We start from the raw sequence: 26,243 nt of genomic DNA, 5'->3' as shown, positions 1-26,243 counted from the left end.
TGTAGTGCATATTTTCAGAAGTATACAGCAAATAAACAGGAGAAAACTCACCTAAAGCCTTTTTTAAAAACCCCAACATAAATCCTGAAGTACTGTAACAACTGTTGTAAAAGTATTTTCAGCCAATGTATCCTTTAAAAATGAGGGAACTGAGGGGGAAGAAATACTGTATGATTCCCATTGAACTATGATGTTACACAAACTCAAAGTGGACATTGTACAAACAAATTTGGTACTAACATTACCAAACCCAAGATCTTAATTTCTGTCAAAATTTGTACTGCTCTTCTGAAACATTTAAGAGTAAATAGTCTTTGTAGGCCTGAAATGAAAAACTGACTGGTGATGTCCCAAATTGCCTAGAACTACATGGTTTAATATCTACATTAAAGGCTTATTTAACTTTTAAAACAGAATTTTTGAGGGGTCTGCTTAGGTTTTTTCACAAAGTCTCACTGTCAGACATACAGTACACTGAAAATGCCAGCACACAACCTCAATGTTTCAGGAGAAAGGAAATATAACCACAACCATTCTGTAGCAATAACTGAGCTGCAACATTCATTCCCCCAGACTAATACAAATATTCTAAGTGGGTTTGCTTTTTAAATTCTTTAAAATAAATCACATTTTGGATTTAACTCTTAGTTTTGCTGAGGAGATCATGAACTCTATTATACCAATGTTATGGATGTGCACCACATATAAGTTACAAACATTGGTCTATTTATCCCACACAAGTCAAGGAAAATGAAGGCCTGACAAAATACTTTTTATTCTCCACTTGCTTTCATAAAATGATGTTTAGTCTTAAGTCAGGTAAGGTCTGCATTTTCTTTTCATGGCTACTTTAGCCAGTTACTTGCATTTATCAAACATTCTTACTAGATAGAACTAGATTTTCAAAACCATCATCTGACTTTGCTGATTTTACAGGAATACATTTCCAGATGAATCTTGGAAAATGATATAAACTCTAGGAATGCTGAATTGTAAAAAACCATCATCCTTGAGTTTTAATTTCTAGAGGAAACATTGAATTAGCTAGTAGGATTAGGATAGCCCATTTTTTCCTAAAGTTGTAAAGAAATCTGCATAAAATCCCAGGCATATTCTGTAATTTTCATTTTCTCTGCTTACTGAAAATAAGACCATCTCAAATGTAGTAAAATTTTATAAAACAACTCATTAAGATAAAGAAAATTTAGGTCATAAGCTGTGTTTATAAAATATTCCTAGAATGAGGTGACAACCAAGCTTACTTGTGCAATAAAGTATATATTGTAGTAAACACTTTTTAAACTTTAAAAACCGTATTGGCTTGTTAGTATCATATTGGTTATTGCAAGCAGTTTCAGGACATTAACTGTCCTCTCACATTACTCAGAAAGATATTGGGTACCATCTGTTCTTGCAAGAGATTTAAGTGTACATCTATTAGATATCATGCTATTTATTTAATTCAGTACCCACTTCCCATTGTTGTATCTTCTGAAAAAAAAAAAGTCAATTTAATTACAAGGAATAAAGATAATCTCTTCTACCAGGCTGCCCTGTCATCATGAAAGCAGAGAGGGAAACCTGCATAAAGTAGGTTACAGGCGTTAGGGAAGAGCAAAACTAACAGCACTTAACATTTAACAAAGATCTAACAAAACCAGAATATATGGCACTTAAAAAAAAGTTACTATAAGCCAAGGGCTTGTCTGAATCAATCTCAGCACATCTGTCTGATGTGGAGCGTAAACAGGATTAGAGTTGGATTTATCTGCTTGACGCTAATTGTACTCACAGTTTCTGCACATGTCCACTTTTTTTTTTTTCCAAATACAGCATGAAAAAAAGAAAAATCTGCCTGGATAGATGAATTTCTAGGAAGTTTTATGCCCCTATTTATCATCTCACTAATTTCAAGCAATGAGACTATCCTATCTTTTTCCTATTTATGGTTGTCAAATCTCTAATTTCACAAAAAATTATGTCTGAATCAACCAGACTGAGCTAAATCAAAAGATGAGGAACTAATACACTCTAATAGAGTTTATTGTAAATAGTAAACCAAATTTAAATTAGTTAAGAGTGTTAACTATTTCATGTTTACAGCAAAATTGATGAAAATATACACAAAGAAAAAATGCAGTACAACTGAAAAATAGAACAATTTTAAAGAAAATGTGCTATTTAAATATAAACACCAACACTTCAACAAGGAACCACTTTTTGGACTGTTACCTTACCACAGAAGCCTAACATGTAGATGTGGAACTGAAGGACTTGATTTCTATAACGAATATCTGGAGTACATAGAAAATAACAGAAACTACACATAAAATGTGACAATAATACAAGAACTGGACAAAAAGCAAAGAGTGCCATAAATGCTTCCTATGACCTTTGGCAAGATACCCAGCCCTCCTGACTATAATGAACAAATAAAGCTTTTACACATTTTAGGATCTCTGCCCCACTGTGTTCTCAAAGTTTACTTCCTTAACAGTTGATTGATATAGCTGAGTGCAGTGTAACTTAACAGAAATAATTAGAAATTTTTAAAAATCATCAAGACCACTAAAGAAAATACAGTGATCAGTACATATTAAAGAAGTGGTTTTTCATAAAACATTTATTATAAAATTGATCACAGACCATTCTATACTGTAAGAACACTACTTTCAAGATAACCATTCAGGACATACAATAAACATAACTATATTAATATAAACCCAAAAATAAAATAAATAGAATTTTAAATTAATTTTTGACAGTATGTCTATAAATCCATGTTTAGGAATATTTAATATAATGTCTAATGCCTATAAACCAGCCCATCAGTTACTAAGTCTATTTTTCCCTCACTGTAAATCAGCAAAGCACAGAAAGCAGCACGCAGCTGATTCATAAAACCTCTACAGTTTTCAGCTACTTATTGATCAAGAAGGGCTTGCAGTGAGAAAAGCAGATATGATCATTCTTGCCAGAAAAGCCAAGAAAAAGTGTAAAGCTTTTCTGGCTATTTAGCACTTATTTAACTACCCGAAACATGAGACAGAAAATCTATTTCAAAACACATGAATTTTGAATGATTTCTCATTTCAAAAAGATAAGTCATGCAACACTTCTGGCAAAATTTGATGCTATGCCTCTTACTGTCTTCTATAAGCAGAGAAATCAAAATTCCAGTTTCTGCTTGCCAAAAGTATCCAACAGTAAGCTGAGGAGAAGGTGGTACAGCCAGGACCAGGCTGGGGAGGGGCTTGTTTTTGTTTGAAGATTAGTTTTACATTACTCTAGTTCTTTTTAAAGGAGTTACAGAAGAAGTTTAACACAAGCAAGGCCCTAACCTAGAAATACATTTCCCAAACTGTGCAATGAGCTGCTTGGGAGCAGCAAGGAGCTCAGAAAGTATTACAAGGGACTGAAGAGATGCATCTCAGTTTGTACAGAGCTGGAGAGAAAAAGCAGGGTGTAACTACTCACTTCACCTTTTAATAGCAGCTATTCACTTGCAGCAGCAGCTGTATTCCTTCAGGGCAGAAAACTGAGCTTAAAAACATCTGACAGGGATACAACCCACTTTCATTCTCCTTCTCTAGAGAATCTTAGGGAGAAGGGATGTATTTTGCCAAGCAAATGCAATACCTTCCTGCTAATCCCTCTCTCAATAGACACCCACCCTCGATTCCCCTGCCATGACTGTGCAGCCCAGCCCTTTTCCTGAAGTCTGGCTCTGGGCAGAGCCCAGCTGAGCCAAATCAACCCCTAAAGTAACAGAGATTGCCCACTTTACTCTTCCCCTGGCTTAGCCTGCTGGCACATTGTTTAGTACAATCAGTTCAACACAAGTCCTATAAAACTAGAGATGCTACAAAGTGCTAAGAAAATTCACAGCAGGGAAGAAGGAAGAACTGGGACTGTCTGCTTTCATCAGCAGGAAGTCAACGTGGCCTGAGCCAATCTGCTGTGCATTTTCACTTCCAATTGCCAACTCCCCAAAGATCACACAGATCAACAAGAGTCAGTGAGAACTGGAAAAGATGCACAATGGCTTCTCTTAATTCTTTAGAGCTCTAGTGACATCTCATACATTAAAAAAAAATAAATTACAAGTCTCAGAATAAAATTCCACTTTACAAAACAATGACACATTCAGTTATGTTTCATTGGGCAAGGAGTTATTCACTATTCTAGCTTAAAGTCATCTTATTTTAAACTACTAAGCAATTACAGATAGCTAAAAAGAATATTTTTATGAAGAATAATGGACATATTTTAAAAATAAAATTCCAGAATAAATTTGTACTTCAGGTTTCAATTTTTAAACACAATACTAGCCAAAAGCCCAAGTACTTTTCCAGGGCAAATCTCAGCCATGGGATAAAGGTTTACATTACATAATAGAATAATTCCCTTGTTACTAAACAATTTTGCTGTAACCTCCTACCTTTCATCTTCCCCTCTTGTCTCTCACCACTTTTCAAATGGTTCTTTCCCCAAGACACCACAACCAGCTGATTCCAGCCCCTGTTCTCCACCATATCTGTTAAAAACTCATCCTCAAGCTTCTGAACACCCTCACCAAACCACAGGGCTGTTGCACACACAGCCCCTGTGCACAGCATCCTACCAACTGAAAGAAGGGCAGCTTTAGGGAACATTCGGTGTAGTCCTTGAAGTCTTGAGCTGGATCAGACTCAAGCTGGATCAAGACTTAAAATTTGGTTAAGTTTCACTACAGCTTTTAAAAATGGCAATAGGCAAACTTCTGAAAAGAACAACCATCACCAAACTACTCAGTTCTGGCTGAACCAAAAGAAAAGAGGATCCCATACTGTAAGAGCATAGTTTAGTACAGCTCAGAGGCTGGCTTTGCTGGAGCTGAGGCCTCGTGGAGAAAGGCCAGGCCTGGGGACTTCCCTGGGAGCATGACCAGATCTCAGAGTGACACTTGCCACTCGTCACTGTGTCACTCGTCAGTGTGAAACATCCTCCTGAGCCTGCTTGGTGCCCAGCAGGCCATGGAAAAGGCCTTTCCTCTTGTAATGAGGCTCATCAGACATCTATCCATCAGGCTTTCATTAGTGCCTTGACTCAGCTCTCACATAGAGCAGTGAATTACCTTGCTTATTAAGCACGGGCTAATGGCAGAATTTCATTAGAAAAATATACTGACACTGGCAGTTTGAAAAGAAGTCACATAGCTTATTGAATAAATACCTCTGCAAAAAAAGTGTGATTGAAGCTTTAGCAGAAGGCCTAACACTGTACCAGAGAAAAAGCTTCACCTTAAGGAAGAGTTTCCCCCTCATTCTGCAAATACATTTGCGGGAGATGATCAATTTAAAAATAGCATAAAGATCTATCAGGAATAATGCTAGAACAACAAGGTAAGCTGAAAGGAAGCAAGGCAGACAAGGACTGATTCCCCTCCTGAAGCATTTGAGAGGATGCATGAAGCAAAAGCTTTGCTTTTAATAATTACACTTTCTTATTAATACCAGAGCAAGAAAGAGGTCACTGGAAATGTACTGTAGAAAGCTCTACATTTTATATTAAGAATACGGCCCACATACTGCCTAATTTCATAGTATGATTTGTCAAGTAGCTGCAAACCTTTTGTTTAGTGGCTTAAACTTTGAGGTTTTTCATTTAGTAAGTAAGAGGACTTATGGTAGAAATTTCAGAGTAACAACATTTTAAAAAGTGTCACTGATTTCCATCATTTCCCAAAACCTCTGCAAACATAAAATGACTAGTCTTACACAGACCAACCCTACATCCATCATAAAATGGAATTTATTTTGAGAGAGATTTCTGAAATAAAGAGAAGACTGGTATTTAGTAGCCTACATTATTTAATAGAGTGGGCTAGCAGATCTGAAATATACTAAAGAATTCCCAAAGAGGAAACATGAGCCTAATTTTACATTTCCTCAAAAGCATCTCACACATACACAGTGTTTGGTACCCACTAATTTATGTTACAATCACAGCAATTACTTCTGTCATTTCAGAAAATAAGGGGAAGTGGAGAAACAAATGATCTCTTATGGCCACACAACATTACTGAGTTTGATTAATACAAGTTAACAATCACTTTTATTTGGAGCCTTACTTGCACCAGATCTACCTCAGCCTCAAACACAGATTTAGAAACCATCCATATTGCTGAATATCAGTGTTCAGGGAATTCATTATATCTCAAATGTCTGAATTTTAGTCTCTTCTGGAAAAGGTTTTCAACAAACATTTTCTTTAGGAAAAAAGAACAAGCACCCAATTATAAACACAATTTCCTTCTGTAAACTGTGGATAATTCAAGTACCCTAGCAAGTCATGCTTTTAGTTACCAAAGCATGGCTATCAGCTGCTGGATGACCTCATCCACAAACTTCTACATGTTTGGCTTTATCCTCACTGACGTCTGGTCTGTTTCTTTTTTTTTCCAGAGATTTATGAAGGAAACTCTGTGATCCTTTGTATCACTGTATCTGCATCTCCTGCACTAGCCCAAGGGTGAGAAATGGCAACAGCACCACCAGAATCCTCTGACAAGCATAAAACCCTTCCCTCACCTCAATGCTCAGTTGCCATTTAGGAATAGGAAGAAGGAGGCTACACCACTTTGCCTGCAGGGGTGAGTGAATCCTATTTTGTTCATGTACACCACACTTGTAACAACCTTAAAAGAAAAGGGCCAAATAACCCCCCCAGAACTGTATTAGATGATCTTTATAATATAGATTTTTCCCCCTTTCTCCTTATGAACACTGTTCATGTTTCTCTAACTTTATAAAATATTTTGTCTTAACAAAAACATAATTTATACTACATGATAGATGTACAATACAAAAATTACTTAGAATGCAACACCAAATTTAAAGTATTCTTAGTCAATTGTGCAGTAAAGAAATTAGCACTTCATATAAAGAGAAAGCTTACAAAATGCAACACTCCAGAAGCTTTCCAGTATTACAATTATTTTTATTATCTAGAATTGACTCCATTTGCAATGATGCATAATTTTGTGACTGAGGAAATTACAAGCTCAGACTGTCATAAATTTTAATTTTTTTTTGTAGCTTAACACTACGACATGGCTCTCACAAAAGATTTGATACCAATATGATGTGACACAACTGAACCAAACCTTAATTTCACTCACAGTGAGAAATCACAGGATTAAGTAACACTGTGCAGTCTTTTAGAAAAGTTTATTGCTTCCAGATGGATGCAAGTTTCCTTTCAGTACTGATTTTATCTTCTGTACACAGGGTGCCAATGTTACTATAAATATAGTCAAAAGCAGTTATAAAGATAAATTATTAAAATATTGACATAAACAAGCTCATACAATAGCTCCTCTCTGCACAAAGTGAGGACAGCTACATTAGAGTGCTGTCTGTCTCACAAATGTTCAATACAACAACACGCACTCCCTTTTCAGAAATTACAACCCATACATGAACAAGCACAAATTTCCAAGGTATCCACAGAATGATTCTGAATTCCAACTGCGTGCTCTTTGCCCCATGTTGTGTAGTGCCATGTGTTTCCCTGCGTGGTGCCACCAGGACACCCACCTGTGCCTGTGGATCTGCACTGAGCTCAGGGCAGGCTCACTGCATCGAGCAGCAGCACTGCTGCACACACCACAACACACCCACGTCAAAGGAAAACTGGAGATAAGAAATATCTCTGAGCTAATTTAAATTTTGGTCATTGTATCACACACGGAAAAAACCTATCAACAGGTCTACAAAATGTTCCGCAGAAAAAATAATTCTAGGGAATATCTAGTTAGTCTATAAAAAATTATATATAATGCTATTTTGAAAATTAAAATACACTCAAAATGATCAGGTGAAGCCCTTAGAGTTGTTTTAATATTTTATGTTGTTATACCATTTAGAAATTATACTTCTAAATTATAATTTCTATTACCATACCTAAAACAATCTTTTAAATGACTCATTACCATTAATAAATGGTAATGAGTCATTTAAAATATTAATTGAAATTTTCATGAGATTCTCAAAAATCTGGAGATCTCCATTTTGAAATGTGACATAACCAGTGCATAAAGTAGGATAAGTTAATGCATACCAGAGAACATGCAGAATTCATAAAATGCTTTATGAATAAAAGGTCAACATTGAGTATCATGAAATTCAAAATTAGGTATACAGATAACTTGCACTTTTATATCAATCTAAATTAGTATACTAAATATATACACAGAAAGTTACCTATTTTCTGACTGTTTTAAAACAGAGCTACTTGCCAAAAAACCCACCCCAAAATGCTCTACAATGTCTGCTTTCCATCCTGGCATTCACCAAAAACTTCCAACAAACCTCTCCAATGTACTTTAAGCAAGTCCTTTGGCATCTACCACCAACTCCTCCTATCTCCAGTATGGTAACTGCACGTGCACTTCACATTTACATATCCATTCCTAATCCTGGTACTAAGTACTAAAATCAAACAGAAAGATTACTTGACATATGACAACAAATATGATTGACATATAACAACAAACAAACAACCAAGCCGTTTCTGATCAGTCTTCACTGTTGAATAAACATGTCAGCTGACAAAGATGCGCTTCAAATCTCCCATAATACACACAAATTTTTACTCCCTCAAACTTTTAAATGCTAGAATTACACCAATATGCACAGGGATTACCACTATGAGGCTGAAGTAAGTATCTTACTTGCAGATCCTACAAATTTTACTCACAGCATCACAATCCTGCATATGGCTGCAGAGTCAGGGAGCAATTCCCATTCAGAGCACCCACACAGCAACAGAGAGATTCATCTTCAAACTCTTCAGCATGCACTTGCACAGTGTGTTATTGTTATATTCCATGCAAGTTTTCCTCTATCTCAATATTAAACCTATTTTTCTCGTTTAAAAGTAAATTTAACAAACATTAGTTCTTACACGTATCCAGCCACACATTACACATCATACAATAATCTTTGACTTAACGATAAAGTGCATTGTGCAATAAAATTATCACCACCTGTGTTCAAGAAATGATCTGTATTGATATTTTGGCACATATCTTTAAGTGACTGACATAACTAATGGAAATGGATGTTTTGTATTAAGTGTTTTCTTCTGTGAACATCAGAAATCTTCTCAAACACATTTATGGATAAATATAATTTTTCCATAAATAAATTTTAAAATAAATATATTTTTCCATAAATATAAATATATTTATGGAAAAATACCATCAAAGCATATTGAAGTTACAGTTTTTCCCTATTCTAAAGTTGATCAAACTAAAACATTTGTAATTGTTTCAGACTCTTATCCTATACAAGTCTAACTATGTCTTTGGAATTTACCTTCCTATCTCCACAACAAAAAGTAAATATATAAAAAACCCCAATACTATAAATAATTAGAAGCAGTCATATGAACAATATTTTCAAGGGAATTATGGCTAAGAAATTCAGGTTTCCTAAATATTCTGCTACTGCACTGTAATACTTAACCAACATTTAATAAAATGAAATGGTATTTTGTTAGGCAAAGAACATACTTCATTAAACTGTATTGTCCCACCAATAAAAATAAGTACCTTGCAAATGGAAGGCTAGGCAAACTGAAGTTCAGATTTTATCATTAATTCTTGCTTGGCACTGCAGACACTGGTGGAATTGCAGACTAGTGATGTGTGTGCTTTTACTTAAAATATCATTTAAATATAATTTAACTGGTTTCTGGTATGTAAGAGCAGCAATACCAGGACAGAGCAAACGTCCATCTGTCCCAGTATCTTATATCAAACCATAGCCATAAGCAGATGCTAAGAGAAGAGAAGGAATAAAGGAAGCATTTATTCTGTTTCCCACTAGAACTTTTTCATTCCCCACCTGTTTTCATTTGGGACACCCTGAGCTGACTGTGGTTTCTATACATTTAAAAGCAGCAAAATGAGGCCTTCCATCTCCATCTGAATCACAAAATCTTTTAGCATTAACAATCCTTTGGCAGTAAGTTTTACAGTTCTCTTATCTATTCATTTGGTTTTCAGCCTGGTTCTGCTCAGCCTTATTAGAAGCACCATATTTCTTATGTTGCAAAGCTGCCACTGACTTGGTCCAGAGCCCATCTCCAGTACCTTCCTTTCAGACCAAAAAGTGCCAGCCTAGTCTGCCACTCTCACCCAGAAGCCATTATGTACCTTTACCCATTGTCATCCCCTGAACCTTCTCCAGTCCACACTGCCTTTGCAGAGGACACCAGAACTGCAGACAGCATCCAAGATGTGGTTAAATAACTGCTGGTTTATAGAGCATACAAACATCTGCTTTAGCCTCTACTTACGTTCTAATTATCCTCACCATAATAATCCTAACAACTGTTTAAGTGACAGATGACATTTTGCACATGATAAACTATAATCAGACACATTAGGAATGGTATAGCTACAGCTCCTGATCTTTATTCCAAGCTGATGGCATTCAAGCAAGAGATCAATACACTAATAATTACACTATGTGTAATTCTTCCCACTCTTGGACTCACTGTCCTGTTGCCTGGTCAAATCTGTAAAACTGCCATAGCTTTGAAGTTGGGCTGTAGGAAAGAACTTACTTTATTGCTCTGCTCCCACATAAAATCAATATTGCTAAATGCTGATGAAAAAAACAGCACCTGCTTTAAGCAAGACAAACATTTGTATACATATAAATCATTGTAAGTTCAGTACTGAATTTCTGTGTGTACCTTCCCCAAACTGTTTCCATAAAACAAGTGAGACCTAGGGACAAAATTTCAAAACCACCACCTGCTCATTTCCATCATCTTTTAAATAATTAACTACTCAGCAAATGCAAATCCTAAAAAAAAAGCTCTTATTTAATTTTAACTTGTACTACAATTAAAAAAAGAAACAAACATTGATCAGGTACTCATTTTTCTACTAAGCATTGTTTCCCAAACCAACTCCAGTTACTACTAGCCCTGTTTTATGAATGTGTTGCAGTCAAGTGTCCAAGAAACATTACATTTGACATTAAATACTCAGCATATTCTTTTTCCCTGAATAAAAACAATACAAAATTAAAAACAGACATCTGTATACAATCTTTTGTGTACATACAATAGATTTAGGTTTACCAGAGAATGTCAGCTGCAGAATCCATGGAATAAATCTGTTCAAAGTTTGCTGTTGACATGAATTACCACCATCTATAGCCATCTAATTGTTAGTGTATTATTCACTGGCACCACAATAATTTTGATCCCTAGCTAATCACCTCACTCCAAGTTAAATTACATAGATGTGACAGAGTAGGCCTTTGGGAAACCCCAAATCATCCAAGTGTGAAATCTTCCAGTACCTTTCTTGACAGAGCATTTTGACAAGTCTCCAAAAGGCCATGCAACAAACAGGAGAGCAGGGAGAGGACTTGGACAGGAGCAATCTCATTTTGAACCATCTTCAGATCAGCCAGGCAAAAATGTGCTATTTTCACACAGAAACCCAGCAAGTCACCTTGAATTTTTCCCTATTTTCTGTAAGCAATTTATTCACAAGAATTTTCACTCAGAATTACATAGGCTTTTTTCAAAAACCATATTCATATGTTATTTTTAAGTGAGAATATTTATTCTATTTCTACTATGCTGTACTAAAACAACACGGAAAAATATAACTACAAGATAATTTTTAAACTTTTGTCAAATGACAGGAGGGTGATATAACAATAAGCACTTAATTACCCAAACTCAGATCAGTATGTGCAAAACAGCATTATATTTAGTCATAAGGATTTATTGCTGTTACCCTTAACTTGATCATTCACGTGTCAAATTTTGTTTTTCCAAGACTGCCTGCACTGTGTAAAGACCTGTTTCCAGGATACCTATAATTGTGCAGTACATAACATCTGTTGCTTTGCATTTTGAGAGCCTCACAAAGAATACTTTCCTATATTCACTTGAGTGTATGGACTGGCAGAACAGATATATTGTCACAGTTCAAATAAACTGACAACTACAGCAACTATTCAGTACTGAAAAGCATCCAACTAAGTACCATCTGACGTTGCTCAAACAGGCAACAGCCAGGAAATTCAGAGTTCAGCACTGAATTCTATTAATGAACTGATCATTTGTTTGAACTTGCAGCACACAGGTGAGAAACAGCCACATGCTGGACTAGAAACCTGTGAGTTACACCAAGTCATTGAAAAAGTTGTTGTCAGAGATTTAATATATTCCTTTCACAACTAAGTGAGAAACTGGGGAGGAAGTTCCACCAAATCTTAAACATAAGTGAATTGTATTTCATCAAATCCCTTATAGGTTGGCTACCAGACATCAAATCTCACAAAAAATCCAGGCTTACAATTTCAACTTTTTTAATAACACGTGGTTTTACTGTTCAAATCTGCTCTTCAACTAAAGGGGGAAGAGTTCCTAAATTGCAAGACAAGAGTTCCAAAACTACTTCCCTAGAGAAATAGTTTGAGATGTACCATCCACACTTTTAGTCCTCAGACACCAGTATTTTTGAAACATCCTGAACAATTGAATTGGAAAATATTCTAGTCAATTATTTCAAGTCAGCAGTTTTAAAAGTTTAAAAAAAAAATCACAACCCCAAAAATTGACAGCTAATGTCTATGAGACAGGAATCAATTTAGAAAAGGATCCTGGTAAAACACAATTCTATAGCAGTCACAGCACTAAACGACAAAAAGGTCAAATTTTGAAAGGAAACAGCAGATACCACCACAAAACTAGCAGATGTTCCTAAAGGATCATCTGTACAAAAACATAAGCATATGTGAGAGAAATCCAACACTATCACGAAATCAGTTGGTGTCTAACATAATAGCAGTTCCTTATGGCAATATGGTAATACATGTATCAGATACTCAACACATTATGGTTTTTTGTCTGCACATACTGCTACAACATAAGTCATAAAAACCAGGACCACTGATTTCCTCAAAAGGAAAACATTAGTTCCACAGCCCACAAATGTTAAGAGTACACAGACTACTCTGTTCTTCAGGTTATGTTCCGACATTTTCAGCCACTTAAGCTTTTTCATAAATTGTCTTAGTAGGATAAAAATACCTTTGGAGAACTGCATGTCCTGAATAAATACTTCCTTCTAAAGGCAGTTCATAACATAGCCAGGCATACCTAAATGAAACAGCAAACAAAAAGGGATTTCTTCTATCCAATATCTATTTGTTTGGGTTTTACATAACTGCAACAGTATCTATTATTTACCTGCTGCTTCTGTGACACACATAGTTAAGAAGACATTTACAAGGAGAGGAAGATTGTTTTCCTAAGTTTACTTTTATTGATTCCAACAAGAGCAGATGACAGACTTCCCTGCTTTTATTTCTGTTTTGCAACTGCAGAAAAAAATTCATTTTCATGCGTCTTCCAATTAATTATGCTTAAAAGTTAAGATAAGCAGGCAATATTTGATGCAATACAAAAAGACAAAGGTGCATAATAGAGGGTACAGATTCAGGGATGATATGGTAAAAGGACAATCAAAGAAAGAATACAACAGCATCTAGGATCTGAAAGAGGGGCTAAAAAAATTAATGCTTCTGAAGGGTCAAAAACCAGGATAATTAAGAAACTGAGATAAGAGATTTGACTGCATATCCCTACTTCGATGAGGGATTTGACTGTATATTCTTTAATAATTTAAAAAGAACAATAATTTAAAGCGACTAAGAAAGCGACTCAGTGTTACAGCACCATTGTGGATATGAAAATATCACTAGCATGGGCATCAAAGATTGGTTAGCATATCAACTTATTTTTTAATATACACCTTTGGATTCTCTCCATCATGCTCTGTAAGCAGGACCGTCAATTGACTCTTGCACACCTTTGCCCAAAAGGCATAGTCAAGAGCTGTCAACTACTCTGTGAACAAGGAATTATGGAACCTTGATACCTTTTCTAAAATAATTCACATTCTACTCCTCATTACCTTATTATGTCTCCTTTTAGTCTCCAGTGATTCCCCCGGCTGTATCACACACCCCCTCACACCACAGCACCACGCTGCATGTCTCCCTGTGTGCCCAGGAATGCTCCAGTGTCCCCTCCATTCACTCACAGGGCTGCCCCAAACCCCCCACACTCCCACAACACATCAGCTCAGCCCCAGCACTCCTGACTGCCCCTGGTCCCCACCCATCTCCCTGGAATCTCCCTGCTCAGCAGCCAAAGCCCAGCAGCAGCCACGCCTGGCTCGTTCCTGGTGTGCCAACTGGCCCATGGCGCACAACGCGCTGTGCCAAGCACCCGCCAGGCACCAGCCTCGCTCCCCAGGCAGGCAGAGGAGAGCAATAAAGCAAAGCACAGCCTTATCTCTAATAATAGGACATGGCAAAGACCTAATTATTACACAGTGCTACAGGAGAAACAAAGGAAAAAATCTCACCCACAAAAGAAAAACCCAGCACCTTTATCCAAGCCTAAAACTTGCTCAGTTTATGGCCTACATGAGCTTTAAGATAACACAAACCAGAAATTCATCAACAGAAAGTATTACATTAAACAGGCCATTTAGCTTTCCATGAAAGCCAAATAAATCCTGTTATTTCAAATTCCCATAGCATCAGAATCCAGCTCACTAACACAGGCAGAACTTAATGCGTATATGCAAACCTGAACACACAAATACAACTTTCAAGAACTAGCACAGAAACTTTTTTCCTGGAACAAAGATTTAAATACCTGATCTCTCTCTTTAGAGGTAGAGAATTGAAGTGCATATAAAAGGCCCTATTAGGTATCCAGAGGATGTTAGCCCTTTTCAATGTAAGCAAAGAGGTGGATAAATGTGTGAAATAAAAGAAAGAACAGAAATAATGAAACAACCTAAGTTGTGCCACAAAAACATGAACTGATCTTCTGATAAAGGAAGAAAAAAACCAAAAACCATGGACAGTCAAGATATTATGTTCAAAAGTCCCCTGAAATAAAGAACAAAATTTAAGACTCCTTTAATTAATGTATCGTATTTCCATAAATGCTTTTCAATTTCCACAATAAATTGTAGATTAGTAAATTATTTTGCAGCTTTGTACACCATTATTCTAAAATACATTAATTTTACAGACTTCCTGGAAAAAGATATGAGTGCCTTATAAATTCAGATACCATGGGATGGTTTAAAACTGCATGCTTTCTTCCTTCAATTTACATCTTAAAATGTACATATATATATAAAACGTCATATATTAATGTGGCACATGAACACCTCACTTTCAGTTACACTTCATATTTCTCACGTCTCTTCCTTAAAAATAGTTTTTCTGTTTGGATAACAGATAAGCCACTTAGAGAAAATATGTTCTCTACATGTCAGAAGTAGAATCAAAAGCTTTGAATTCAGTCCTCTTGGAACTTCAGTAATTCACATTTTGTAACAGCCAGTTTCCATTTCCATTATTCCTGACTGACCGATAGACTGACAGATGTCTTACTTTAGAGATCCCAAACAGACTATTGGTATCTATTTCAGCCACATCTGTTCCTAAATAGCCTTGGCAACAGGCCACTATGCACTCGGAATTAATTTTAAGTCCTTTATTGCTGACTCTTTCACTGTTGAAATACATCAGTGATTCTTTTTCCTTATTGCTGCACTTAGATAGAATATCTGTAAATCTATATTTTAGATTAATAGCAACAAGAACTACAGCATACTATAGAAAAGAATACTATACATAATATATTGATTAGTTTAAATTCATTATATAAATATATTTTTTTTATTTTTGTTTCATTCATTGTGAAATATGTCTTCAACAGTACATTAGCCTCTGGATTGCTCCAATATCTTATTTTCTTGTTCGTTAATTAATTTAGAAATTATGTTCAATTACTTATAATTAAAAAGCAAGTTTTATCCAAATTATTACTATTATTATCCAAATAGGCAGCCCAGCCCACAAGCTGTCAGTCAGAGAATAACTTCATATGCAGTTTAGTGCACTACACACACACAAGAAATTACACTTATAAAGTTTATCAGGATGATCAAAATCTTCCAGGCTTCACATACTGGTAAAGAACTGGATAATTGCCAGTTTTGTTACATTTCCTACCTGTCAGAAATCTGCTGAAAAACTGCAATTATTGTTAATCAGGAAACTCTGTGGGAAACTTTAAAAACATGCTGGAGGCTTTAAAAATTACCAGAATTACAGTCTTTATTTAACAACAAAAAAATAAACGTATGCATAAAGAGGATACAAATGATCTTCTGGAAACTTAAAAAAATCACATATAATATTCAAATCTGTACTTAAGATTGCTTTCTCTGCTATAGTTTTGAAGCAGCACTGAAAATGAGAACCTCCACAGTTCAGGGCTGGAATATTAATAGAGAAGTCTTGCCTTTTTCTTAATTTCCATGATTATAGCATAGGAATGGCACACAGAAAGAGGCTAGAGAGAAAAACTACCAACTACTGCCTGTGAGCTCTGTGTCTCATTGAGGCACCCGGCACACTGTTAAAGGCAAGCAACCAGCTGTGGGCCCAGGGGTTCTGCCTCCAGGGAGGAGAACAGGCCCAGCCGAGCTGCACACCCAGGCTGGAGCTGCACCCTTTGCAAGGGCGCCCTGAGCCGTGCCTCACTTGTCCACGTTCCCACCTGGCACATTCCACAGGCTCCACACCCAGCCACCTGCCCAAGACTCACTTCTGCCATAAGCTCTGTGATAACAAATAACACACAAAACTCATAATGGGTCATGCTTATTTCAGAGGTAGGAACTTTGCTGCGGAGTGAACAGCAAAGGAAGCCATCAAAAGTCATCAGCAAGCATGGGCCAAAAACCTCATGGAGACAAGAGCTGCAGAACTCCAGGACAGAGTAAAGAAGGAAGTCCTGATAATCAGGCTGCCTAGAGCCCCCCAGGAACAGCACAGTGGAGCAGAACTACCCATACATACATCCCTGTGACATGACTGGGCTCAGGCACAGCAGATGCCCCCTGCCTGGGGACTTTGAGCTGCAGCTTTGAGCTCTGGTGGAACCTGGAGGAGCCAAGGCTGCACAAAATACCACGTGTAAGAACAAACAATCGGAACCACAGAGCTGTGGATGACAACAACAACTTCAGCAAGATGGGAATTCATCTGGAGAACTATGGGGGATGGGAGGTTAGGAAAAAGGGAACAAAGCAACTACCTTATGGTTCTCTGATTTTGACAGACTGTAGCAATTGCCATAGAAAAAAGACCTTTCCCTAAAATAGGAAGAATTGCTACCTATGAGTCCAAGCAAGACATTCTGCAGCACTTGCAAAGCGTGAAGACCTGGCTTGACCTCTTAGAGCCTCAGGCAAACTACATTAGGAAGCTTTTGGGTTGGACAGAACATGCATAAGCCAAATCCCAGTGGAAAGACTTGTCCAGAGATCCTTTAGCCATCTCTGAACACTCCACTGCTGTACTTATCTACGAATGAGACCCTACCACAGATGGCTCCTCCCAGCACTGGTACAGAACACCCCAGGGTAAGTGCTGCTGGGAGCCAAGAATGAGGGAAAGAAAAAACATTCAAGCTCCAGAATCTGCGTTTGACTGCTGCAACTGCAGCCTCTCAAAAATGAAACTATTCAGCAGCTCAATGCCATATAGTACAAAACCAAATTTTCAGAGAAAGAAGTTTCAGCGTATATTTAATACATGTGCACTAAAAGTCCAAATCCTGATAAAATTGGCAGCAGTTTGTCTGTGCTGCTTTTCATAGGACTCCTGAAGTCCTGCCATCTGCTACAGGTCTGACTATAGGCACTGCATACGTCATTACTTCTCAGGAGCTATGAAAAGTTTCTGATGTCTGTATGAAAGCAGCTGAGAGGGATGAATTTTTCCTAGGAAAACAAACACAGCCAAAACCACACAAATTCCAAAACACAGAATATACTCCCCATCTCTGGAAGCATGGAGCAATATACTCCAGAATCTATTCTTCCTGTGTGCACCTTAATATCCTTCCCTGATGACAATTACAAGACAATTACAGACCCTAGTTCCTGATATATGGCAATTTAACCTACATTAAAGGAGGCAGAACATAAAGTGACACTCAGAGCTCTACACACAGAACTAATTAATTATTAAATCACACTACAGATCACATACACAGAGACCTGTAGATAGTCCCAAATGAGAAGGAAGAGAGCCTCCAGTGCTAGCAGCATTACCTAAGGCACCCAGACCGGCTCTCCAGGAGGAAGGGCTGTGCCCCACACCGGGTGTGGGGGCGATCAGAACTCAGCAGTCCGGCTGCAAAGGAGGTATTTCAGTGTGAGTGCAGCACTGCATTACCACGGTTGCACTGTGCAGAGCAGAGGAGTCAGCAGGAGGGCATGACTGTGTACTTGATCAGTTTCCATAGCTCTGCTATCCCAACATTAAATTGACCATAATGACTTCACCTGCAAGCATCTGACTACTTCTTTGCTTCTCTAAATGCTGACTCTATGGCGACGAGATCTTACCCACAGGAACTTTTAAGTTCTGTCCAATACACTTCTAAAATAAATGTGGTCTTTTAAGCCTGGACAAGCTAACCACGCCATCCCGGAAGGCAAACACGCTGCCTGGAAACTGCATTCCTGAATACAACCTTGACTTCTCTTTCGTGTAAACACTGGGAGGTCACTGAAATAAACAAGGCCGTTTAGGAGTGTGTACGCAGTTTTACAACTATATGTATGTTTCAACAGTTTCTAGGAAAAAGGTATCTATTTGAATACGTTCAAGCAGCATTCCTTTGCTTCTCAAACTTTTGTATAAAATTTGTTTCACTTGATCAAATCCTGTAACCACACTTTCTCAGCGTGTTGCCGTGTGAACGCCATAGAGCAAAGACGACCTGCAACAGAAGCCTCATCACAAAAGTCGAGCACATCCCGCAAAACCATACTCTCCTCTCTGTGCTCTAGCTTATGTACCTGTCAAAGAGTATAAGCCGGGAAAAGTTGATGCCGCAGAAACAAAATCAAATCCTCTTACTGCTCTGCCTGGGGCTAAAGAGGCCATACAAACATGCTCTCTACCTTCTGTCCCTTCCGTATGACCCACCAAGAAGACAAGACTCTTGCCAGAGAGAGCTGGTTCAGGTACAAGACACTCAAAGCGTTATGAACAATTTCTTTTTCTCTTCAGTCAGCAAAGTAACCCCGAAGGGAGCAGAGGTGCCCGTAGCACTGCCTCTAAGCACTTCACAGCAATCCCGGGTTAGGGCGCCTGTCCCGCGCTGCCCGGAGAGCCCCGGCCGCCTCTCCCCGCGGGGCCCAGCTCGCCCCGGCCCAGGCCGGACACCCGTGCCCCGCCCTGCCCCGTCCCACCTGTGGGGCTCTCGGGCAGGATGGGGCTCCAGCGGAGCCGCCGGGCGCTCAGCACCACGTCGCAGCTCCTCTTGCCGATCTCGAAGATGCCCCTGAGGAGCGGCTCGTCCCCGGCCCGGGCCGGCGGGGCCGCGGCCAGCGGGGCCACCCTGCGCCGCCGCTCCTGGGGCGCGGCCCGGGCGCGGCCCGCCGGGCGGGGGAGCGGGGCGGCGGCGCCCGGCATGGCGACAGCGGCACGCCCGCTCCGCTCCGGCCCCGCCGAGCGCCCGCGGCCCGCCGGGCCCAGCAGCGCCCGCCCCGCCCCGCAGGCGGGGCCACACCGCCCGGGGGCCGGCGGGAGGGCGCCCGGGCCGGGACGGAGCTGGGTCTGCGTCCGTGCCTCGCCGGCAGCCGCGGGACAGCGGGGCTCGGCTGCTGGGACAGCGCGGTCCCCACGGCGCCGGGCAGAGCGCAGGGCGGCACCGGCCGGACCCGCGTCAGGTGCGCTGCCCGCGGGGAAGCGCGGCCCGAAGGCGCTCGGGCATCTCAGCGCTATGCTCTCCTCAGTTACTTCTGCGAGGAAGGAACGCTCCCACTACAGAAATTAATTTTCCTTGTCAGAGTGCCAAGTCTTCCACTTTTCTGTTATCATTAACAATATTGCTGTTCCTTAGCTTCAGAAAACTACGACGTCAAGTTCTAATAGCCCTTCCATACTAACAAGGCTGAGTCTTTCACAAATTGTGACTCTGACATAACCTTAATGTAAATACCATGTTGGCATTCCCTATTGCCATAAACCCGGGTGGAGGCATCATCCAGCTGTACCCTTTGTTCATAAGAATGCAAAACATTGCATTCGAGCAAAACAGTGACTTGGAGTCTGCTACTGACTCGTACTAGAACAGATCCGCTGTCAAGTGGGCCAGCACAGAAGGAATACCCAGGAGGCTGCGTAGTCATCCCTCATCCTCAAAGCTTGAAAGCAAGGGAGGAAGACCACTTTACTCTTGCTCTATGAATGATAGAACTTTACTGCTTGGAAATACGACAGTTTTACTCACAGCTGCTGTAAGATTCTCTGGTGACAATCATGTTAGAGTGCAGGGCCAACTCCTGTTTATAAGGTGCTTCTGAGCCTGTAAGGGCTAAACTTGTACAATTATAAAGTTTTATAATGTCATGGTGCTTGCTAGGGCATGAAAAGGATATTAGTAAACAAAAAGTTCAGTAATTTTATCTTTAATGTTTGTCACAACACAAATGTAACTGTCCTCCTGAGAACTAAGCAATAGATTGAAAACATTGCCCTTGGCTGATGGATACAAGATACAGTTTAAGCCACATGTTAGAGTATTCTGTGATGTTTAGCCTTGTAGAAGAGAGTCAAAGCAGCCAAGAGCTCACAAGATGATGCATGTTCTCAAGGCATGTTGACTTCTTTTATAATTCCATAAAAACCAGTACCAAGCTGCTTAGTATGTAGCTGAGAAGACAGGTTTAAGACTAGTTTTGAAAGTCATCATGGTACAACTTTTTGATACTTATTTCCATCTACCATTTTGCCATGTTTAAAGTATGTTCTGAATATTTGCTAAATATGCAGCCTGTTTTCAATTTGCATTAAGCCAATTATACAGCTTTTACTGAAATGCAGCCCTCACCAATTTGCCTTTCTGAATCACATGACCGTGTAAGGTGTATGTTTGCTTAAAGCTTTTAGTAATTATTACAATTTTTGTTTTGTTCCCTAGGTCTTATTTTTTGGGATATATATATCTCAACTGCAAAGTAATCAGATAGAATAAGGTATAAATAATTGAAATTATGTGTAGAGTGCAGAAGTTTTGTGCAAAATATCTTTAAACAAACCAACAAAAAAAAGACTGATGAGGCAGGAAAAACTGTGAGCCAAACAAGCTTGCCATTTATCATTCTGATACAGCAGTAGATGATCCAATTCAATTTGTGCCTGTTATTTGGTGTCAGTGATCTTTAATGTGTTTGCACTGATGTCATTCAAAAGGAAAGCTAAATCATTAACTGGAAGATAAAGCATAATATGAAGCTAGATATAGTCAAATCTCTTTTGAGGCCATATGCCCTCTATAATTCCTGGCAGTCATTTGTATTTGTTTCTGGGACAATTTATTAGCCTATACCACCTAGTGTATATTATATATTGCCACCAGATAATTTCTCCTAAGGCAGAGGAAAGAGTAAATTGATAACTGGCTTAGAACCCTAAAATAATAGTGTTTTCAGTACCACCAGTGGGAAAGTACTGCAATCTCTAAGAGACTTGTAATATCCTTTGACTGATGTAATTAAAACTTCTAACTCCTTCTATAGGCATTACTTGAAAATCTATTAAATCAGTAACAGTTAAGGTACTAAATGTATTAGATAAAAACATAAAATAGTAAGAGAACTTAATAGAATAGTAACAAAACCCATAAAAGTCTGTTCATGGTGTTTTGCTGCTGTTCACAAACCCTCAATGCCCACAGTTCTTTGTAAATCTGAGACAGACACTTTTTCCTGGGGGCAAAGATTCCAAATAAGTTTATTTTAACAGCCTTTTTATTTTTTTAGTTATCACAAATTTCAGATTTGCACATTGAATTTGGAAATGCATGGAATAGTCCAGCAATATAATTTTATCAATTTTTCTAGGCTATGTCTGGAATTCTCACACATAAAACTCCCTTTAACTTTCTTGTGAGAAATGGTTATGTATATGGATGATCTAATGTGATATCTTCTATTCTTGTATCAGAGAAAGAAGATGCAAGACGGTCAGTAGGAATTGTACAGCAGGCATTCAAGCAGCATGGAGCACTGAGCCTGCATGCAAGTGTACCTGAACAAGGAAGTCAGGGGAAGGTGTTGGACTCCATCAAAGACCCAAATCATCAGCCAGGTTTGCAATGATGAGGCAAGTCTGCATCAGCAGGGTTGATAGCCAGGTCAGAACTGTGGCTGAGCTGCAGAACATCATCCCACACCATCTGGAACTGGAAAAGTTGTAGTCCCAGAAGGAACTTGAATAGAGCTCCAGGCTCATGTGTGGGGTCGGTGAGGGGGTTGCAGGTGGGGATGCTCAGGGTTTTTAAGGCTCAGTAGCGGATTCATGGGCCTTGCAGCCAGAAAAACAAGAAGAGGAATTCTGAGGAACAGTAGGAGCAGGCTGCTTCAGAAAGGAAATGGGGTTTAGAGTGATTACAAGTCAGGTAGGAGCCCATACACCTGAGCAAGGTAAACAGAACTGTGTGTAGCTGAGTTCAACAAGAGCCCAGCCAGCCAGACAAGGCCCTTGTATCAAGGTAGGTCCAGCATCAAGCTGAAAAGCACAGCCACTAGGTCAGGTCAGGTGGCAGTACTGCTGTCAGTGCTAGCCCAGCAGCCACCAGGGAAGCTTGTGTTGTCAAGGCAGGTCCAAAGTCAGACAAAAATTTTGAGTTTGTGGGTCAGGACCCAGATATGGCACAGACAGGACTGCAATAAGATGAAGGCAGACACCAGGCTTAAGAGCCTCTTCCAAACCACAGATCTTGCATGAAGGAGAGGAAATCTCTCTGGTGGGGTCTTAGAGTTTGTTCTCAGCAGTCTGGACCCAGGGGAAGTTTTGTCCCAGGTCAGGGTGCTGGCCTTGAGCACAACCAGATGGCCTAGGAGAAGGAAGCATCCTATGGAAAAAGAGGTAGTAGGAAACAAAGGGAGGAACTAAGCTCTCCTTAACTAACAGTGTCTCTTTCTGGAAATCATCCCTTGCTCTCTAAGCTACTAACTAGTGAGAGCCTCAGAACTCTTTTCCAGAAGAACCCTGTGAAGTGAAGAAAGAGGTCAGACAACCTGTGGCAGAAGTAGTGAGTGAGGGAAGTACAGCTAGTGTTAACTGAAGGACAGCAAGTGGGTAAAGCTTGCTATTGCAAAATATGACGCCTCAAAAAAAGTGTCTGTAAAAATGCAGTGAGGTATCTAGGCCAGTTTTGGAGTCATAAGAAATATGATGTTCAAGTTAAGGAACAGGAATTTAGACCAGAAGTAATAAGGGGACACTCTGGGGAAAATATCCCCATTCTAGAGCTTTTGACTGAACATTTCTGGTAGGTGACTTGTTTTCTGTAGCTATTGAAGATTTCCTTCTGGAGAAACCTGAAGTTTGAAGTTGGCAGCATACCCTTGGCTTGTATGTTTTTCTGGCTACAGTGAGTGTTTATACAATGAGGGTTTCGTGTATAGTCACTTATACTTCAGCTGTTCATTCACAGATATTAGCTCTCCTAAGTATGCTCCCTTCTTACATTTCTACTTCAGAAAATAATTTTTGTAACTCTTAATATTAACTCAGCTCTGTTGAATTGGTTTACCATGAAGAAGTGACATTAAGCAGAACAGGAATTTTTGGCATGATAAGCAAAGCCATAATTATTCTGAAGGAAAATGGTATAAATGGTCTGTAGAAGAGAGCACTACTATTGCTATACATCTTCAAATTTTCAAAAGACAGAAAGCCTTAAAGAATAGAGAAAAAAAGTAGATGAGGAAATGGACAAACCTTTGCAAAGAGAACAGTGAAATTACTATGCAGGTATAAGAAGCTGCAGAAATGCAGTCTGAAGTTGCAGACATTCCTGATACTCCCATTAATTGAAATTAATCAGAACAATAGAGAAAAACGTGGTAATAGGAAGAATATTAAATGAGAATGCGTTGCTCAGGGTATATTGTATTTTCTTTGCATTAAGGCCGGTATCTTTTTAAGGTAATTTTTCCTGCTGAATCTTATTGTCTCTTGCTTTGTCACAGTGTTGGTAAACATGTAAATATTAGTTGTTTCTATTTTATTTCATGCAAAATGCAGTGAACTCTATGCTGCAAACTACTACAAGCTAGGGAACTGAAAACTAGGGCTGATATTCTATGTTTTACATGCCCTTTAGGCAACCTAAATACTTAAGAGAATGCTTTGAGAGCATTGTCAGTTTTAATTTTGTATTGCATAGCTTCTGACAGTTTGTTAAATACATATATGAATTATTTAAAAAACACTTATGTAGATATTAGTGTATTTGTAGATCTTCAGCTCACTGTTTCAGTATGTATTTATGTACTGTGTTTTTTAAGGATTTTTTTGTAATATTGGATTTTCAGATAAGGAGAAAGTGTAGACCATTTTTAATTTCTGAAATAATTACCATACCACCCATTTGGTCAATAAAAACAAAGATCAATTTCTGCATGTTTTCCCTGATACGGCACCAGGCAGAACTCCAAGTTTGTGTTCTTCCTCAATAGAAATGACTGAGAAATTAGTGGGTTTTGCTTGATTTTTTTAATTGCAAGATACCTTTAATATATATAAAAGAGAATGAAATGTAACTCTGTAATTTTTAAAACTATTTGAAAGAATGGTTCGCTGACCAGAAGTATTGTACTTTTTAAAAAAGAGACTTGTGCTTTTAATATGTCAAAAGCAATTGATAAGGTCAAGGTGGATCTAGTTTTAATCAGTTACAATATTGAAATAATTGTGAGATTTCTTTACTGTTACAGAAGATAGAATTGTTTTCCTTGCCCTCAATACTTAGTTTAGAATTATTTCTATTAGTCCTTATTACCTCTGGAATTGCATGTTGCTTTTCCATGTTAGTTTATTAATATTCAGTAACAGTATCTTTTGGAGAAGTGGCTCTCTGTTTTCTTCTGGTGAATCCAGGAATCTTGGTTCTCCTTGAATCGATTTCCCTTCACCTGGAGACTCCTCCTGAGTGCACTGGGCCAAGGTCTGATGTTGTTCAGGCACATTGTTCATTTGGGCTGGAGAAAACCTGAGGGTTCAGTCTCACAGGCATCTTGTGGATGTAACCTGGAATTCCACCATTTCAGACTCCTCAGATGTGTCTGTCACGGCCAACAATGGGTCCACAACCTCCACAGATCCTCTTCTGTTGTTCCAAAACACCAAGAAGGGAACAGCTGCTAGTCATGACTGTTTCTTGTGTACTGTACCTGCAGATTTAACCTCAAGCATGCACTGGTGGCAGAGCAATTTCTGCTGTCAGAAGTATGTCATAAATAAGAAGGGAAAGGCCATTGGTCACAACCTGCCCTAAAAATAGAGTTTTAGGCCTGTGCTGGCTGACCCAGTGTGCGTGTGGGCACAAACCAACCCCAGAGTTGTCTCTGCATGCGGAAGTTGGATAATCCCACTGTAGCCTTAGTTAATTAGCGATATGTTCATAGGATAGGAACAGTGTGAGTAATTCTTTCCATTAAAAGAGACCTTGATAGACCTTCCTGTGGGAGTCATGAGCAGAAATTTCAACATTTGGCTTGATGTTAATAATATGAAAGAAATATCATGGAAACATCAAAAGCATCAGCAAAGTGGGGGAGGGGGGAAGGTCTCCAGTATTTTATAAGGGTTGTGATAGGGAAAAAACCACCCAAAACTAATTGAAATAAGAAAACACGCAAGTGATTTGTAAATTAGAGCCTCTAGTTACCAAAATGCCTAATTAATTTTCCTTATTAGATTGCTCATAACATTAAAACATTACTTTCTCCGAAGTATCACAGTAGCAAATACTGAGATAGCCTAGATAGATCTTTTAAGTAGGTTGCATTGGCTGGAAGAGTTGAATTTTGTTATCAACAGTGGAAAAAGAAAAGGTAATTGAAAAGGTTTCTTGTGCTTTGGAAATGCCTTCCAAATATTCATTAAACATTTAAGCAACTAAATTTGCAGAATATGTTCCTGACATTGGCACTGGTTCTGTGGTATTTCTCTCATCAGATGGAAGTACTGTGTGTTATGCAGAGTGCATTCATGCATAAACAATATCATTTTCATAAATTAAAACCTCCCCTG

At 38.8% G+C, this 26,243-nt stretch overlaps 1 protein-coding gene across 2 annotated transcripts in view; it reads right to left on the bottom strand.

Moving 5' to 3' along the window:
* The window catches only part of CERKL (CERK like autophagy regulator), a 52,711-nt gene extending 33,032 nt beyond the window's left edge, over positions 1 to 19,679 (bottom strand). The window contains exon 1 of one of the 2 annotated variants that reach the window (XM_074548360.1): positions 19,388 to 19,679. In XM_074548360.1, the coding sequence (XP_074404461.1) occupies positions 19,388 to 19,610 (223 nt within the window). In that variant the 5' untranslated portion in view covers positions 19,611 to 19,679. The remainder of the gene's footprint in view (positions 1 to 19,387) is intronic. The other variant, XM_074548359.1, reaches the window with a different exon arrangement.
* Positions 19,680 to 26,243: the final 6,564 nt, after the last annotated feature.

Source organism: Zonotrichia albicollis, chromosome 10 (assembly GCF_047830755.1).
Source record: "Zonotrichia albicollis isolate bZonAlb1 chromosome 10, bZonAlb1.hap1, whole genome shotgun sequence".
In the NCBI taxonomy this organism is placed as follows: domain Eukaryota; kingdom Metazoa; phylum Chordata; class Aves; order Passeriformes; family Passerellidae; genus Zonotrichia; species Zonotrichia albicollis.
The sequence above is the reverse complement of the archived record's forward strand: the minus strand, read 5'-3'. Positions and strand labels throughout refer to the sequence as shown.